Here is a 19,058-nt window from a genome sequence, read left to right on the forward strand (position 1 = left end):
TCTCATTGGCTGAGCGCGGGACAGCAAGAATGCTCACAAGGAGACCAGCTTCCAGTCACCAGGAAGTAGTAGACTTTGTGAGAACGAAGCAAACAGGACAGCAGCAAAGAGTATACACGATCCCAACCTCTGAGGATGTCTGCCAAAGATGTGGGCGAAACGTCAGGAAATAATGCTTCTGGAACATGGCCAGACAGCACGGGAAACTCACAGCAACCCAAAGAGTATACTGCGCATGCGTACCCTGCATGGTGGCCTCACGTCATTCCCCTCAGCAACCCAAAGAGTATACTGCGCATGCGTATCTTGCATGGTGGCCTCACGTCACTCCCTTCAGCAACCCAAAGAGTATACTACGCATGCGTACCCTGCATGGTGGCCTCACGTCACTCCCCTTAGCAAGAGTATACTGCGCATGCGTACCCTGAATGGTGGCCTCACGTCACTCCCCTCAGCAACCCAAAGTATACTGCGCATGCGTACACTGCATGGCGGCCTCACGTCACTCCCCTCAGCAACCCAAAGAGTATACTGCGCATGCGTATTCTGAATGGTGGCCTCACGTCACTCCCCTCAGCAGCCCAAAGAGTATACGGCGCATGCGTGCCCTGAATGGTGGCTTCACGTCACTCCTCTCAGCAACCCAAAGCATAGTGCGCATGCGTACACTGCATGGTGGCTTCATTGCTCCCCTCAGCAACCCAAAGAGTATACTGCGCATGCGTGCCCTGAATGAAGGCTTTACGTCACTCCCCTCAGCAACTGCATGCGCGAGAAGTTCCAACCCGCGCTAAGAAACTTTGAGGGCGGGGCGTTCGGGAAGGGGCGTGGCCTGGAGCATCATCTGCTTTTCTATAGGTGGCATCATAACCAAAGCCTTATGACGTCACCCAGATTCCAAACAATTCATTCAGGAAGCAAAATAAAGCGGAGGTGGGTCTAGGAAAGCAAAGGATAAAAAGGATGCCCCATTTTTCAACATTTCCTCTTTAACATTCCTGAATTATTCAGCCTGAATCGTTCAATTTGCACTTTTTGGCACCATCCTTGCACACTTTCAGCCTCTTAAAGGGACAGTACAGGCTCATGGCTCTGTCCAAGGTGCTGAACCTCTACTTACTTTGAAAGTACAGTAGTAGTTCTCAAAGTTTTGCAGTTTTATAAGTTTTCCCCATTTTTATGATAGAACCAATTAGGAAACAATGACATTTGTAACCCAGGAATAGAAATTGTGCATTGCGTTAGAATGTTGTTTTTGTTTTGCAGGGTTTCTGTCCGAATCATGCCGCCCTTTCCTCTGTGGGTCTTTCTAATCCTTCCTTGTGGCACTTTTGGCTTGGAAAACGGGCTCCTCCGGACGCCCCCGATGGGGTGGGTGCCGTGGGAGCGCTTCCGGTGCAACACCAATTGCGCCCACGACCCCGACAACTGCATCAGGTGAGAGTTGTGTCTCTACCAGGCATGGGCAAACTTTTTTTTTCTCCCCAAAGGGAATTTTTATTAATCATTATTTTATAATACACTAGCTGTGCCCGGCCACGCGTTGCTGTGGCATTGTCTGGTGGTGTTGGTGAGAAATTGTTGAGGTAGTGGTGGTATTGAATGTCTGTTGTATGGTTGTCTTTATGTTTAGTATGCACACTGAAGTGGATTATACTGCAATGTGGACTCAAGATAATCCAGTTCAAAGCAGATAATATAAGATTCTAAATGGGTTATATAGCTGTGTGGAAGGGCCTTGAGTTTACACTGCCATATAATCGAGTTCAAATTTGATAATCTGTGGAAGAGGCCTAAGTGAGGCCTAACTGTGCCTGTCCCCTGGGCTGAGTAGGTTGCTAGGAGACCAAGTGGGCGGAGCTTAGCCTTCTAACTGGCAGCAATTGGATAAAAAGTATTATTCCTCTCCCTGTAATTAGGACTTTATTTTTCTTTTCTTTTTGTTGTATCAACCTAGAGCCGTGAATGATGGGTTGTGTTGTCAAATTTCGAGGTTGGGGGGCCTGTAGTTTTGTTGTTTTGTCCGCTGCCCTGATGCCATCACTCTTTTATATATACAGATAATCATAGTTACATTTTCCTTTTCCATTCCCTTCTCCCTCCCCTTCCCTGTTGACAACTTAAACCTTATTTTTTTGGTTACATGAGCCTTTTTTCCATTCTTTCCAGTTTTTTCTTTCAGCTTTTGTCATCTGGTTTAACAATCTGTAGCCATCTGCTGAATTGAGTCCATATTTCTTTAATTTTCTTCTGTTTGTCTGACCACTTTTTTTGTTTCTTATAATGTCCATAATATCCAGTTGTATTTAGTCCCACATACAGTAGAGTCTCGCTTATCCAAGGTTCTGGATTATCCAAGCCATTTTTGTAGTCAATGTTTTCAATATATCGTGATATTTTGGTGCTAAATTCGTAAATACAGTAATTACAACATAACATTACTGCATATTGAACTGCTTTTTCTGTCAAATTTGTTGTAAAACATGATGTTTTGGTGCTTAATTTGTAAAATCATCACCTAATTTGATGTTTAATAGGCTTTTCCTTAATCCCTCCTTCTTATCCAAGATATTCGCTTATCCAAGGTTCTGCCGGCCCGTTTAGCTTGGATGAGACTCTACAGTATATTCATTTTTTCAAGTGTCCATTTCTTTTTATCCTTCCACCCTCATGCTATTTCTGCGTGTGCAGCTCTAAACATTATCATCATTATTTTTTGGCCTTGGTCCTTAATTCTTCTGTCCCCATATATCCCTATTAACAGAATTTGCATATTTACTGTATATACCCGAGTATAAGCCTAGTTTTTCAGCCCTCTTTTAGGACTGAAAAATACCCTCCTCGGCTTATAATTGGGTGAGGGTCCTGGTGGGCTTATATTCAGGTCAGCTTATACTCAAGTACAGTAGAGTCACACTTATCCAAGCTAAATGGGCCGGCAGAATCTTGGATAAGCGAATATCTTGGATAATAAGGAGTTTAGCACCAAAATATCACGATATATTGAAAACATTGACTACAAAATTGGCTTGGATAATCCAGAAGCTTGAATAAGCAAGGCTTAGGATACTCTACTGTATATATGGTATATTTATTATTTTTCTCTGTTATTATTGGTATTGTTACATTTATTATTTTACTCTATTAATTATTATTATTACGTTTATTATTTTACTCTATTATTGTTGTTACTTTTACATTTATTTTACTCTATTTTTATTATTATTAATACATTTATTCTTTTACTCTATTTATTATTACATATTATTTTACTGCAATTATTATTATTACATTTATTATGTCACTCTATTATTATTAACAAGATACATAAGCACATTTACATCGAAGAAGATGAAAATAATGATTTAATCAGAATTGAACAGTCATATCTTAAATTACAATTTGATGTAAAGATTCAAAACCATTTAAACTACTGATGCCTCAATTAATGTAATTTTATTGGTATTTTGGCTTATACTGGAGTCAATGTTTTTATTTATTTATTTATTTATTTACTTACTTACCTACAGTATTTATATTCCGCCCTTCTCACCACAAAGGGGACTCAGGGCGGATCACATTATATGCATTCAATGCCCATATACACATAGAACCGAGACAGAGACAGATGCAGAGGCAATTTAACCTTCTCCTGAGGGGATGTTCGATTCTGGCCACAGGGGGGAGCAACTGCTTCATCATCCACTCTGACAGCACTTCCTCATTCCAACGTCGTAAATTAGTTAAATTTGTCTCTCACTTTATAAGTGGTACCTTATTTCCTACTTGATAGATGCAACTATCTTTCGGGTTGCTAGGTCAGCAACGAGCAGGGGCTATTTTATTTTATTTCATTTTTAATTGATGGGTGCTCACCCCACCACGGGCTGGCCTCGAACTCATGATCTCATGGTCAGAGTGATTTATTGCAGAGTGATTTATTGCCTGTGCCACAGCCCGGCTCCAGTTTTTTTCCCAGTTTTTTTTTTTTTGGTGGTAAAATTAGCTGCCTCGGCTTATATTCGGGTCGGCTTATACTCGAGTATATATGGTACAGTAGAGTCTCACTTATCCAACGTTCTGGATTATCCAACGCATTTTTGTAGTCAATGTTTGCAATATATCGTGATATTTTGATGCTAAATTCGTAAATACAGTAATTACTACATAGCATTAATGTGTAATGAACTACTTTTTCTGTCAAATTTGTTGTATAACATGATGTTTTGGTGCTTAATTTGTAAAATCATAACCTATTTTGATGTTTAATAGGTTTCTCCTTAATCTCTCCTTATTATCCAAGATATTTGCTTATCCAACGTTCTGCCAGCCCGTTTATGTTGGATAAGTGAGACTCTACTGTATATCAAATTAGGTTTTAGTATGTAATTCAGCCTGGGTTAGAATTTGGTTCCAAATTTTTTTAATCTTTTTACATTCCCACCATAGATGAGAGTGCCATGACTCCCTACTCCCACAATGCCAACATTTGGGGGCATGGGCAAACTTTGACCCTCCATCCAGGTGTTTCGTACTTCAACTCCCACAATCCCTAACAGCCTCAGGCCCCTTCCTTTCCCCCCTCATCCGCTTAGGCTAGAACTAATTAGGAAATGACATGTATAACCCAAGTCACACTGCCTTCCTTCTGGGTTTTGTTCCCTGCCAACAGTGAAGGCCTGATCAAGGCCATGGCCGACCGGCTGGTGGAGGACGGCTGGAAGGAGCTGGGCTACGAATACGTCAACCTAGATGACTGCTGGGCGGCAAAGAAGAGGGACCCTCAAGGGAAGCTCCAGCCAGACCCTGAGCGCTTCCCCAGTGGAATCAAGTCTCTGGCCGACTATGTGAGTCTAGCCCTTCAGACTCAACACTCATGGAAGCCTCTCAGATAAGAACTGCACAAGCAAGCCCCACTCGTTCTCCTTCTATTCACTACTTACTGGCTTAGGTACCCGCCAATGCCCGGGTGAGGTCTTTTGTAATGATAAATAGAATCGTAAATTCCGCAGCACTGCTGGTCACAGCTGACCTCCAATTAGAGTGCTCAAGGGCCAGGGCTTCCCAGTTCTCAGTGTCTATTCCACAGTTTTTAAGGTTGGCTTTAAGCCCATCTTTAAATCTCTTTTCCTGCCCACCAACATTTCGCCTCCCATTCTTGAGTTTGGAGTAGAGTAACTGTTTTGGGCATTCAGACAACGTGGCCAGTCCAGCGGAGTTGATGGCGTAGGAGCATCGCTTCAATGCTGGTGGTCTTTGCTTCCTCAAGCACGCTGACATTTGTCCGCCTGTCTTCACAAGAGATTTGCCGGATTTTTCTGAGGCAACGCTGATGGAAACGCTCCAGGAGTTGAGTGTGATGTCTGTAGACCGTCCACGTTTCGCAGGCGTAGAGCAGGGTTGGGAGGGGAATGGCTTTGTAAACAAGCACCTTGGTATCTCTACGGATGTTCCGGTCATCAAACACTCTTTGCTTAATTCGGAAAAGTGCTGCACTCGCAGAGCTCAGGCGGTGTTGTATTTCAGTGTCGATGTTGACTTTTGTGGAGAGGCGGCTGCCAAGGTAGCAGAAATGGTCTACATTTTCTAAGGTTACACCATTAAGCTGTATTGCTGGCATTGCAGAGGGATTGGCTGGTGCCGGTTGGAAGAGCACTTTGGTTTTCTCGATGTTCAATGAGAGGCCGAGCTTCTCGTATGCTTCTGCGAACGTGTTTAGAGTGGCTTGTAGGTCTTCTTCTGAGTGTTCACAGACTACGCAGTTAAGGATTATGGTGATGAAGATAGGAGTTGGAAGGGCAATCCAGTCCAATCCCCTTCTGCTATTCAGAAAAAGCACAATCAAAGCCCTCCAGACAGATGGCCATCGAGGCTCGTCTTTAAGAGGTCTTTTAAAATACAGGCAGTCTCCAAGTTATGAACAAAACAAAAAAAACGTTGGATCTGTTTATAAGTTGGAACAGGGAAGACAAAATGGTATAGAACATCTTTGCAACTAGCCCATATAACCAGAACCTCCCCAAAACAATGTTGGCACAAATACGGGAAAACCGGAACATACACCCACATGTGGTGGGATTGCGAAAAAATACAAAAGTTCCACAAAACAATTAAGAAAGAAATGGAGGAGCGATTAGGAATAAAAATAGATTGGAACAAGAGATAATTTTTCCTCCAGAAAATTGAAGGTGAAGGGGGAACTAAAAAAGGGGAACAATTAATAAATTATATGTTAGATGCAACTAAAGCCTCAGTCGCCTTAGGCTGGAAGGACCAAAAGAAATGGGACATTAAAACATGATATAAATATTTAGCAGACTACCTCCTCCAAGACTACGTTAGCTAAAGGAAAAGTTACTAGAGAAAAGGCCAAATCAGAAAAACATGGGAGGCAAAATGGAAAGACTTAATTTACAGAATAAAGGGGAAAGACAAATATAAGGAATTAAACAAGATTATTATCATGATCGAACAATTGTAATAAATATAGAAAAATTGTAAACTGTTCCTGGGGAGGAAAAGAAGGGAGAAAAAGGAGGAATAATGTAAAATGTGTTACAATGGAAAATGTTCTGAATGTTTGCATAATTTTACGTAGCACTATTTACAATAAAATATTTTTTATTAAAAAGTTGGAACAGGTACATTACTTAAGTGTAACACCAGATAAATATGAATATATGGGCTGGGCTGTGGCGCAGCTGGCTAGTAACCAGCTGCAATAAATCACTACTGACTGAGAGGTCATGAGTTCGAAGCCAGGGTCAGGTTAAGCCCCCGATCATTAAATAACCCGGCTTGCTATTGACCTATGCAGCCCCGAAAGACAGTTGCATCTGTCAATTAGGGAAATTTAGGTACGCTTTATGCGGGAGGCTAATTTAACTAATTTACAACATCATAAAAACTGCCAGCAAAACATGAGGAAAGGAATGAGGAAGTACAGCCACTAGTGGATAGTGAAGCAACAGCTCCCCCTGTGGCAGGAATCGTGAAGCTGGAAAAAAAAAAGTTAAATGCCTCTGTGTCTGTCTATATATGTTGTTTGGCTGTTGGCACTGAATGTTTGCCATATATATGTTCATTGTAATCTGCCCTGAGTCCCCTTCGGGGTGAGAAGGGCAGAATATAAATACTGTAAATAAATAAATAAATAAATAAATCTTTTGGCTTGGATAGAATAAGGAAAAGTTCACACCCCTGTGGTGTCTGTTTTTCTGTCTGTGCCTCTGTTCAGAAGATTCTACTTCACTTTCTGTCCCTTCATAATTGGGTCTTGGAAAATGTGACTTGTGATGGAAACAAGGATTGGGGATGCAGCATTAGTAGAGACAGACACCTTTCTTCCCATGATAACAACATTCCCAGGAGTGGATTTGTCTTCCTTCCGAGGGGAAGATTCCTCTCACTTCCTGTTCTTAACTGTGTTTTGGTTGTAAGTCGGATGTCTGTTACTTGTGGACAAGCCTTTCAATGTCTTTTTGTCTCAATCTGATCTCTCTGATCTCCCCGTTGCCCGCAGGTCCATTCCAAAGGCTTGAAATTTGGCATCTACAGCGACCTAGGCAACGCCACCTGCGCCGGGTATCCTGGGACCACCCTGGAGACCATCGAGACAGACGCCCAGACCTTTGCGTCGTGGGGAGTAGACATGCTGAAGCTGGACGGCTGCTTCTCCGATTCCGCCACCAAGGCAGTCGGTCCGTGCCTCTTGACCCCATTGAAAAACCCCATTGATAAATAATAATAATAAGATCTCAGCCGGCATTTGGAAACAATAGACATTGACAAAATTACCATCTGCCAACTGCAAAAGGCCACCCTACTGGGATCTGCACGCATCATCCGAAAATACATCACACAGTCCTAGACTTGGAAAGTGTTCGACTAATAATAGAATAAAAGAATAATAATAATAATTGCATTTTACGCTATGGATTTTGTCAAATAATAGAATTGTCGGCCCTCTGCATTCATGGATTTGTTTTGTATGTTATCTCTAGGAATCTCTGTGTCCTCCAGTGTAACCCTATGGTCAAAGTTGGCCATAGAGTTGCATTGGAAGACTAAAGGATTCCTAAAAAAAAACCCTGCTTTGGAGTTTCTGCTATTATTATTATTATTGTTATTATTATTTTATGACACAGCAAATAAGATAGACATGCTGGATTTCGTATCACAAAATCACAAGTCGAACACTTCACAAGTGTCTAGGACTGTGTTGTTGTTGTTGTTATTATTATTATTATTATTATTGTTATTTTATGACACAGCAAACAAGATAGATATGCTGGATTTCGTATCACAAAATCACAAATCGAACACTTCCCAAGTGTCTAGGACTGTGTTGTTGTTGTTGTTGTTGTTGTTATTATTATTATTATTATTTTATGACACAGCAAACAAGATAGATATGCTGGATTTCGTATCACAAAATCACAAATCGAACACTTCCCAAGTGTCTAGGACTGTGTTGTTGTTGTTGCCATATATGTGTTGTTGTTATTATTATTATTATTATTATTATTATTATTATTATTATTATTATTATTATTTTATGACACAGCAAACAAGATAGATATGCTGGATTTCGTATCACAAAATCACAAGTCGAACACTTCCCAAGTGTCTAGGACTGTGTTGTTGTTGTTGTTGTTGTTGTTGTTGTTGTTGTTGTTGTTGTTGTTGTTATTTTATGACACAGCAAACAAGATAGATATGCTGGATTTCGTATCACAAAATCACAAGTCGAACACTTCCCAAGTGTCTAGGACTGTGTTGTTGTTGTTGTTGTTGTTATTGTTGTTGTTGTTGTTATTATTATTATTATTATTATTATTATGTCCAGAAATAGTGTTCTGTTAACTGTTTGTATAATTGTCGATTTTACTGTATTTTTATTGTAACATGTTTTAACTGTTCTACCTGTTTGTATTTTCGGGCTTTTGTCCCGTGTTAGCTGCCCCGAGTCCCAGCCGGGAGATGGAGGCGGGATAAAAAAATAAAGTTACTTACTCCCTTACTTTTGTTTATTATGTCCCAAAGGCTACCCAAAGATGAGTGCGGCATTGAACAAAACCGGGCGGCCAATAGCCTTCTCCTGCAGCTGGCCGGCCTACGAAGGAGGGCTTCCGCCAAAGGTAACCTCCGATCAAGAGAGAAAAGCAGGATAGGTAGGTAAATAGAGATATATAGGGAGAGAGATATATAAGTAGGTAAGTAGATCGGTGTTAGGTTCTCTTCTTCCAGTTGTGCTGTGGGTAAGTCTTCTACTAGAAGAAAGCACCAAGACACACGCTGGTAGATTCCAACAGGTTTTATTGTATAGAATACCAGAATCTTCTCTGTAGCCCAGGGGTCCCCAAACTTTTTAAACAGTTCACGATCCTTTGGACCGTTGGAAGGCCGGACTATAGTTGGCCACCGAGCAATCATCATCATCATCATCATCATCATCATCATCATCATCATCAGGATTGGAAGAGACCCCTTGAGCCATTGAGTCCAAGCCCCTTCTGCCTCTGTGGACCAAAAGAACAAGCAAAGCACCCCTGACAGATGGCCTCCCAGCCTCAATGTTAATAATAATAATAATAATAATAATAATAATAGACCCTTGGGCCATTGAGTCCAACCCCCTTCTGCCTTTGTGCACAAAAGGAACAAGCAAAGCATCCCTGACAGATGGCCTCCCAGCCTCAATGTTAATAATAATAATAATAATAATAATAATAATAATAATAATAATAATAATAGTAGATCCTTGGGCCATTGAGTCCAACCCCCTTCTGCCTTTGTGCACAAAAGGAACAAGCAAAGCCCCCCTGACAGATGGCCTCCCAGCCTCAATGTTAATAATAATAATAATAATAATAATAATAATAATAATAATAGACCCTTGGGCCATTGAGTCCAACCCCCTTCTGCCTTTGTGCACAAAAGGAACAAGCAAAGCACCCCTGACAGATGGCCTCCCAGCCTCAATGTTAATAATAATAATAATAATAATAATAATAATAATAATAATAGACCCTTGGGCCATTGAGTCCAACCCCCTTCTGCCTTTGTGCACAAAAGGAACAAGCAAAGCACCCCTGACAGATGGCCTCCCAGCCTCAATGTTAATAATAATAATAATAATAATAATAATAATAATAATAATAATGAAGTGTTGGAAGAAACCCCTTGAGCTATTGAGTCCAACCCCCTTCTTCCTCTGTGCACCAAAAGCACAAGCAAAGCACCCCTGACAGATGGCCTCCCAGCCTCACAACGTCGTTGTGTTGATAATAATAATAATAATAATAATAATAATAATAATAATGGTTGTAAAAGAAGAAGAGACCCCTTGGGTCATTTAGCCCAACCCCCTTCTGCCCTTGTGCCGTGGGGGCCGGATTAATGGCTTTGATGGGCCACATCTGGCCCCCGGGCCTTAGTTTGGGGACCCCTGCTGTAGCCCATTTATATAGGGGCTCTCACATACTAGAGGGTAATTGAGGTTTTATGGCTGGCATCTCTTCTTTGTCAGCGCTTGCTCTGTGTACGGAGATGTCAAAGATCGGAGATCATGACATCAGGGAGGTAGATAAAGAGATAGATAGAGATAGAGAGATGGGGGAGAGATAGGCAGGTAAGTAGGTAGGTAGGACAGGTGGTTGGTTGATAGATTATTATTGAGGTGCTTTACCCCCAAACAATGTCCATACAGACCTTCCTTCACGCATGCGCACTAGTCATAGCAGATTGGCTCCAGACCTGCCCCATAGAAAAACCATCCTAAGTTCTTTGCTTTCCGTTCCAGGTGAATTATACGTTGCTGGGCAAAATATGCAACCTTTGGAGGAACTACATAGACATCGAGGACTCTTGGGACAGCCTCTTCCGCATCATCGAGTGGTACGGGAATAACCAGGATACGCTGCAGCCGGCCGCCGGACCCGGAAGGTGGAACGACCCCGACATGGTAACATCGCATACCTCGCCCCCCACTTCCTGTCAGGGTATTGTGTATTGTGAAATGTTAAAATAAATTTGGGTTATTAGAAATGCCTTATGTGTTAGTTTTCCGGCAAGGCATTTCAGCAGTTATGGAGTTAATGAGAGTCTGCTATGATTGATATATCACAGGACCAATGGGGTCAAGTTTGTTTTGACCGGGACTTTCTTTCTTGTTCCTGTGGAATGCAGAGGAGTTTCCTGAGAGTTGAGCAGTGTGCTGTGTGTGCATGAGTCGCTTCGGCAAGCACTCATGGAGGAAAGACTGATTTACTCTATTTTGTATATAGTCTTGTAAATAAAAGTTTATTGCCGTTGGATTTCCAACCGAACTCTCATCTGCTTTCCACACGGGAGACAGTCTGGAGGAGGTGAAGACCGGGATGGTGAATTTTTGGATTTCACTCTGCTACCCATCATCCCGCTGACACTCCCTGCCCCCCAAAAAACCAGGCTGAAATTCCCCTTCTCCATGATTCTGATGCTTTGTATAAATATACGTATGTGTATATCCTTTGTTCTTCTCCTCCTGCAGCTGATCCTGGGGGACTTTGGCCTGAGCCTGGAGCAGTCCAAGGTGCAAGTGGCCATCTGGGCCATCCTGGCCGCCCCCTTCTTCATGTCTTGCAACCTGCGCAACATTTCGGACGAAGCCAAGGGCCTCCTGCAGAACCCGCAGCTCCTCAATATCAGCCAGGACCCCCGCGGCATCCAAGGCAGTCGCATCTACAAGGTGCGGGGCATGCGTGTGACTTTATCTGTGTAATTTATTGTATTAGTTATGTTCTTGAGCCCTCAGGATAGGAGGGCAATCAATTAAATATATTATTATTATTATTTTATTATGACACAGCAAACAAGATAGACATGCTGGATTTTGCATCACAAAATCACAAGTCGAACACTTCCCAAGTGTCTAGGACTGTGTGATGTATTTTCGGATGATGCGCGCAGATCTCAGTAGGGTGGCCTTTTGTAGTTGGCAGATCGTAATTTTGTCATTGTGGACTGTTTCCAAATGCCGGCTGAGATCTCTTGTCATGGCACCCAGCAAACAAGATAGATATGCTGGATTTCATATCACAAAATCACAAGTCAGACACTTCCCAAGTGTCTAGGACTGTGTGATGTATTTTCGGATGATGTGTGCAGATGCCAGTAGGGTGGCCTTCTGCAGTTGGCAGATCATAATTTTGTCAAAGACTTTATTGTCCTCTCTTTCTGTCCCGCAGTCCCCCCACTTTGAGGTCTGGCGCCGGCCACTGGTCTTAGGCCAGTTTGCACTGGCGGTCATGAACACCGGCACGGACGGCGCCCCCAGGCCCTATGTGACGGCCCTGGCCCTGCTGGGCATCTCTGGCTGTGCCTCCGGCTACAAGATCCACGACGTCCTGGAGAAGCGCTTCCTGGGCACCTTTGGGTCTGGCAAACTCTTGAATCACGAGGTGGCCCCTACCGGGGTGGCCCTCCTCTTCGTCGAGCCGCTCTGCTGAAGGACACCGGGAAGGAAAGTCCAACGGAGGGGACGGAGGAGCCCAGCGGTCAAGGCATGGCATTCCCCGAAGGACGTGGGAAGAAGGAACAGAACACAGGACAGAGCTTTCCAACCTTCCCATGCTTTTGAGACAGGACTTCTTTCACGACTTGGTCATTCAGTCTCACAGAGCTGGACCTGAGATAAATGGCTGGAGCATCACCAAAAGGATGACGCCTGTATGTAAACAGAGCTGCAGGATGTACGAGATGTCCAGGGAAGGAGACCTCCTTTTTCCAGATCAATATCTGAAGGCATCACAAATGAGTAATTTTGCTAGAAATACAAGTGGAAACTGTATACAATAAACACGTGGGAAAGAAAAAGCAGAGGAGCTCCGTATGCTATTCGATGATTGAATATTCCTTTAAATAGCCCTGTGTGTTTCAGCCGATACGTGGAGCTGGTCTCCTTTTTTGTGCTTTTTTCAGTGCTCTCTATACTGCAATAAACATGTGGTTTTAGCAGCAATGTCTCTGCCCAGTGGGTGCTATAGACGAGGAGGGAAATGAATGCTGGCAATGGGATCCAATGTTTTGTGGGTAGAGTTACTCCACCCAATTTCTTTGCCAATGGTTTCTATCTACCACGTACATGGATGGTAATATCTATTAGGCATGCCCAATCGATGAAAATTTTTTTTCAATTCTCGTTTCTGAAGTAGAGGGCGCTGGCGCTTCGATATAGAAAGTATTTCCGATTTTTTCACCCAAAAAGTTCGAATATTTCCGAAAATTCGTAATGATTCTAAATGTTTCTAAAATGGCGGACGCGCATGCGCAATCGCCAAAAAAAAAAAGGAACCCGGGGGGGGGGGGGTACCTCATCAACCCTAGCCCCACCTTTGCGTCCATCGTGGAAGCTTCTGATTGGCCGGGGAGCGGCAGCCATGTTAGGCTGTGCTAAGCTCCCATTCTAGGTAGGTTGCAGAAACAAATATTTTTAAAAAAATATTTTAAAAAATATATTTAAAAAAATTTTGGGGGGAAAAATTAACGAAACATTAAGAGACAATTAGAGAATGGGCCAACAATGGTTCGAATTACATTGCTGGTTGTGCTGTGAGACAATGTCTCAGAATGCATATCAAAAAGCGAGAACAATCCGAAATAATTCTGATATATGATTCAAAACGATTTTTGGACATGTCTAATATCTATATACAGTAGAGTCTCACTTATCCAACATAAACGGGCCGGCAGAATGTTGGATAAGCGAATATGGTGGATAATAAGGAGGGATCAAGGAAAAGTCTATTAAACATTAAATTAGGTTATGATTTTACAAATTAAGCACCAAAACATCATGTTATACAACAAATTTCACAGAAAAAGTAGTTCAATATGCAGTAATGCTATGTAATAATTACTGTATTTACGAATTTAGCACCAAAATATCATGATGTATTGAAAACATTGACTACAAAAATGTGTTGGGTAATCCAGAACATTGGATAAGCGAATGTTGGATAAGTGAGACTCTACTGTATATAAAAATGTAATGTGCATAATTCCCATGGATAAAACAACAAAACCACTGGACCAAATCACACCAAATTTGGCCACAAAAGACATAGTCATCCAATCTATGTCTTTCCATCAAAAAACCCTATAAAATTAGGTCCTAATTACAGAAAACTCTCCCAAAAGCCAAAAATTACTAACCACGCATGTGCAGAGGCTCTCTGGGAAACTTGGTGATGTTAGCCAGATGGGCGGGGTTTCAATTGCCACTGTGCGCTGACAGTGAATCATTGTTGTTGTTGTTGTTGTTGTTATTATTATTAGGTTCCTGGGAACCATCTAAATGAACAAAACCTGGCCGTCAGCATTAAAAAACTCTACAATTTGGACAGTAATTAAAGAACAACACTTTGAAAATAAGGGTATTCCAGAGAGGAAACAACCAGAGCTAGCTAACACCTCCCAACAAAGGATTCCCCCAGAGAGAAAGCAGTCAGGCTTTGAAGCTGCAAGCCTATTCAGTGCTAATCAAGGTGACTAATTACAACATACATACTTGCCTCCACAAACAAAAACCCACTTAGTCCCACTGGAGTCCCCGGTGGCACAGTGGATTAAACCACTGAGCTGCTGAACTTGCTGACCGAGAGGTCAGTGGTTCAGATCCGGGGAACGAGGTGAGCTCCTGTTGTTAGCCCCAGCTTCGGCCAACCTAGCAGTACGAAAACATGCAAATGTGAGTAGATCAATAGGTACCGCTCCGGTGGGAAGATAACAGCTCTCCATGCAGTCATGTCAATGGCCACATGACCTTGGAGGTGTCTACGGACAATGCCGGCTCTTCGGCTTAGAAAAGGAGATGAGCCTCCAAACTTAGAAATGGAGATGAACACCAACCCACAGAGTTGGACACAACTAGATTTAATGTCAGGGGAAAACTTTTACCTTTACCTACATTGTAATGGAGTCTGAAGGCATTGCGAGAAGAACTGTAAAAGCTTCGCAAAGTTTGGGAATGTTTTCTACATTTATTCTGGACAAATCAGATCATCCAGAAGTCCATAACATTCTCTTATAAAATCCTCAGGCCTTCGGTCCATTTCCCAAGTGAGATACTATTGTGGAGTTCATGTTCAATAACACTATGTAACAAACATGGAAAAAATGTTCTGTTCCTGGTTTGAAAGTTTTATTTCCTGTTTCATTGTGTTTCATTTCACATTGAAAGTAGTTGATTGACAGACAATTTCGTGTCTCCGATGAACTGTAACAAATGAATGTGCTGTTTTTAAAATCCCTTTGAGATTAAGCCATTACAATGAATGCTTCCAAAGCTCGCGGTGGGGATTGGGCTGGATAGAGTTGCCTTTCAGAGGTAAAACAACGTTCCAAATCCACAAATCCTTATTGTTATCCCGTGACGCATGGGACATCCAATCCTGTAAAGCTCAGCGGGGAGTGCCGGACAAAAGCAAACAGGGTTTGTTTGCACAGCTCTTGGCCCTTCAAAAGCTCTTTCTTGGCACTCCCTCCAAGGGGAGAAATTCTTGCTCACATCCTGGTCTGGGTGCCAATCTTTAGGTGCGTCTAAACAGAACGATGAACACACATTGCCACCACGTGGACTGGCTAAGGGGGACGGGTCCTCACCAAACAATAAATCCCATAGCATAGAAAGGCTGAAGGGACATCTGTCGGGAGTGCTCTGATTGCGCTTTTCCTGCCTAGCAGAAGGGGGTTGGACTGGATGGCCCTTGGGGTCTCTTCCAACTCTAGAATCCTATTGATCTATCTATCTATCCAGAGCCAGACTTGACTAGACTTAATGTCAAAGAGAAACCTTTACCTATCTATCCAACTATGTATCTATGTATCTATCTGTCTGTCTGTCTATCTATCTATCAATTCATCCATCTATCCAATGATCAATGAATCCATCCATCCATCCATCCAGTGATTTATTTATCTACCCAGCTATCTATCCACCCAACTGTCTGTCCGTCTATCCGTCCATCTGCCCATCCATCCATCCATCCATCCATCCAATGATCGATCTATCCATCCATCCATCCATCCATCCACCCACCCATCCATCCATCCATCCATCCATCCATCCATCCACCCACCCACCCATCCATCCATCCATCCATCCATCCATCCATCCATCCATCCATCCATCCAGTGATTTATCTACTCAGCTATCTATCCACCTAACTATCTGTCTGTCTGTCCATCCATCCATCCATCCATCCATCCGCCCATCCATCCGCCCATCCATCCATCCATCCATCCATCCAATGATCGATCTATCCATCCATCCATCCATCCATCCATCCATCCATCCACCCATCCATCCATCCATCCAGTGATTTATCTACTCAGCTATCTATCCACCTAACTATCTGTCTGTCTGTCCGTCCATCCATCCATCCATCCATCCGCCCATCCATCCATCCATCCATCCATCCGCCCATCCATCCATCCATCCAATGATCGATCCATCCATCCATCCATCCATCCATCCATCCATCCATCCATCCATCCAGTGATTTATTTATCTACCCAGCTATCTATCCACCCAACTGTCTGTCTGTCCGTCTATCCGTCCATCCGCCCATCCATCCATCCATCCATCCATCCATCCATCCATCCATCCAATGATCAATCGATCGATCGATCCATCCAGTGATTTATCTACCCAGCTATCTATCCACCCAACTATCTGTCTGTCTGTCCGTCCATCCGTCCATCCGCCCATCCATCCATCCATCCATCCATCCATCCATCCAATGATCAATCGATCCATCCATCCATCCAGTGATTTATCTACCCAGCTATCTATCCACCCAACTATCTGTCTGTCTGTCCATCCATCCATCCGCCCATCCATCCATCCATCCATCCATCCATCCAATGATCGATCCATCCATCCATCCATCCATCCATCCATCTCTCTCTCTCTGTCTCTCCTTCTCTGGAAGTCTCTAAGCAGAGACTGAATGGCCATCTGTTGGGACTGCTTTGATGGTGCTTTTCCTGCCTGCCAGGAGGGGGTTGACCTAGATGGCCCACGGGTTCTCTTCTAATGATTCTATGGTGCCACTAGCCAACCAACCCCTTAGAAGATTTTCATGCAAGATATATAACATATATTGTATATAAGTTTCATATAATCGTTACTGTATAAACAAGGTTTGGAATGGTTTCCCTTTATGCTTCTGATATCCTACACGTGATTCGTTCCCTCCCTAGTCGCTCAAAAGGTTAATTAAGCGATTGTCATTCAAGGTCAATTTGGAAATATGAACAGTGCAAATCCCTAAGCCGTCCTGCCATTGCAACATCGCCAAAGGAGTATTATATCGGCTTTATTTTAATTGTTAACCGTATTAAGGGGTGCGGCTGCTACATTACCTCAGCCTCTGATTCGACCTGGAAATTTTTGGATCCAGATTCCCTGTTGGATAAAATCCAGAAGCAGCTCCTTTTTGATCCGTCGAGTGGCATCCCCTCCCGCAAGGATCGATTAGGATCGTCTCGTTAATTAAAAGCAACCACCAATTAAAATACGCCCCAGGAGGAAACAATGGAAGGAGGATTAATGTGTGGCCTGGATCCAGGTTTCATCAGCATCATCATCTTCTTCTTCTTCTTCTTCTTCTTCTTCTTCTTCTTCTTCTTATTATTATTATTATTATTATTATTATTATTATTATTACTATTGTATGACACAGCAAACAAGATAGATATGCTGGATTTCGTATCACAAAATCACAAGTTGAACACTTCCCAAGTGTCTAGGACTGTGTGATGTATTTTTGGATGATGTGCGCAGATCCCAGTTGGGTGGCCTTTTGCAGTTGGCAGATCGTAATTTTTTCAATGTCTATTGTTTCCAAATGCCGGCTGAGATCTTTCGGCACGGCACCCAGTATGCCCATCACCACCGGGACCACCTGCACTGGTTTCTGCCAGAGTTTCTGCCAAGTTCAATCTTGAGGTCCTGAGAGCGGCTGAGTTTTTCCTGTTGTTTTTCGTCAATATGACTGTCACCTGGGATGGCGACATCAATGATCCAAACCTTCTTCTTTTCCATAACTGTGATGTCTGGTGTGTTGTGTTCCAGAACTTTGTCAGTCTGGATTCGGAAGTCCCACAGTATCTTTACGTGCTCATTTTCCAATACTTTTGCAGGTTTGTGATCCCACCAGTTCTTTGCTGCTGGGAGGTGGTACTTGAGGCATAAGTTCCAATGAATCATTTGGGCCACATAGTTCTGCCTCTGTTTGTAGTCTGTCTGTGCAATTTTCTTACAGCAGCTGAGGATATGATCCATGGTTTCGTCAGCTTCCTTGCACAGCCTGCATTTTGTGTCATCAACTGATTTTTCGATCTTGGCCTTGATTGCATTTGTCCTCATGTCTTGCTCCTGGGCTGCAAGGATCAGGCCTTCTGTCTCCTTCTTCAGGGTCCCATTCGTGAGCCAGAGCCAGGTCTTCTCCTTATCAGCTTTTCCTTCAATTTTGTCAAGGAACTTTCCATGCAATGTTTTGTTGTGCCAGCTGTCAGCTCTAGTTTGTAGTGCGGTTTTCTTGTACTGGTTTTTTTGTCTGCTGTGCTTTGAGGAGTTTCTGATTTTTGACTTCAATCAAAGCAGGTTCTTCACTTTGCTTTCCATATTCTGCCAGGACATGTTCTTCTTCTTTGACTGCTTGTTTGACTTGTAAGAGTCCTCTGCCCCCTGATCTTCTAGGCAGATATAGCCGGTCAACATCACTGCGAGAGTGCAGTGAATGATGAATGGTCATGAGTTTTCTTGTTTTTCTGTCCAAATTGTCCAGTTCCACCTGTGTCCAATTTATAATGCCAGCAGTATATCTTATGACAGGTATGGCCCAGGTGTTTATGGCCTTGATGGTGTTGCCTCCATTGAGCTTGCTTTTGAGAATTTTTCTGACCCTTTGTGTGTATTCTTTACTGACCACAGTCTTCACATGTTCATGCTTGATGTTGTCCAGCTGTAATATGCCCAGATATTTATAGGCCTCTGGCTGGTGACACTT

The 19,058-nt window shown here is 42.8% G+C and overlaps 1 protein-coding gene across 2 annotated transcripts; it reads left to right on the forward strand.

The window, feature by feature from the left end:
* LOC100561397 (alpha-N-acetylgalactosaminidase) lies at positions 1–13,003 on the forward strand. 2 transcript variants are annotated; one of them, XM_003228660.4, is made up of 8 exons: positions 1–933; positions 1,267–1,437; positions 4,673–4,847; positions 7,523–7,700; positions 9,046–9,140; positions 10,805–10,966; positions 11,534–11,731; positions 12,231–13,003. In XM_003228660.4, exons 1-8 carry the CDS (start codon positions 767–769, stop codon positions 12,489–12,491), a joined length of 1,407 nt encoding a protein of 468 aa, XP_003228708.3. In that variant the 5' UTR covers positions 1–766; the 3' UTR covers positions 12,492–13,003. The 2 variants fall into 2 exon arrangements, with proteins under 2 accessions (XP_003228708.3, XP_062820290.1); XM_062964220.1 differs by lacking the exon at positions 1–933 and adding an exon at positions 940–1,101.
* Positions 13,004–19,058: the final 6,055 nt, after the last annotated feature.

The sequence above is a fragment of the Anolis carolinensis genome, unplaced genomic scaffold (genome assembly GCF_035594765.1).
Source record: "Anolis carolinensis isolate JA03-04 unplaced genomic scaffold, rAnoCar3.1.pri scaffold_13, whole genome shotgun sequence".
Taxonomy (NCBI): domain Eukaryota; kingdom Metazoa; phylum Chordata; class Lepidosauria; order Squamata; family Dactyloidae; genus Anolis; species Anolis carolinensis.

Coding starts and splice junctions, on each gene's coding strand:
- LOC100561397 (XM_003228660.4), top strand. CDS start 767: ATGCGCGAGAAGTTCCAACCCGCGCTAAGAAACTTTGAGGGCGGGGCG. Junction 934..1,266: donor GGAAGCAAAATAAAGCGGAG/GTGGGTCTAGGA, acceptor TTTGTTTTGCAG/GGTTTCTGTCCGAATCATGC. Junction 9,141..10,804: donor AAGGAGGGCTTCCGCCAAAG/GTAACCTCCGAT, acceptor TTTCCGTTCCAG/GTGAATTATACGTTGCTGGG.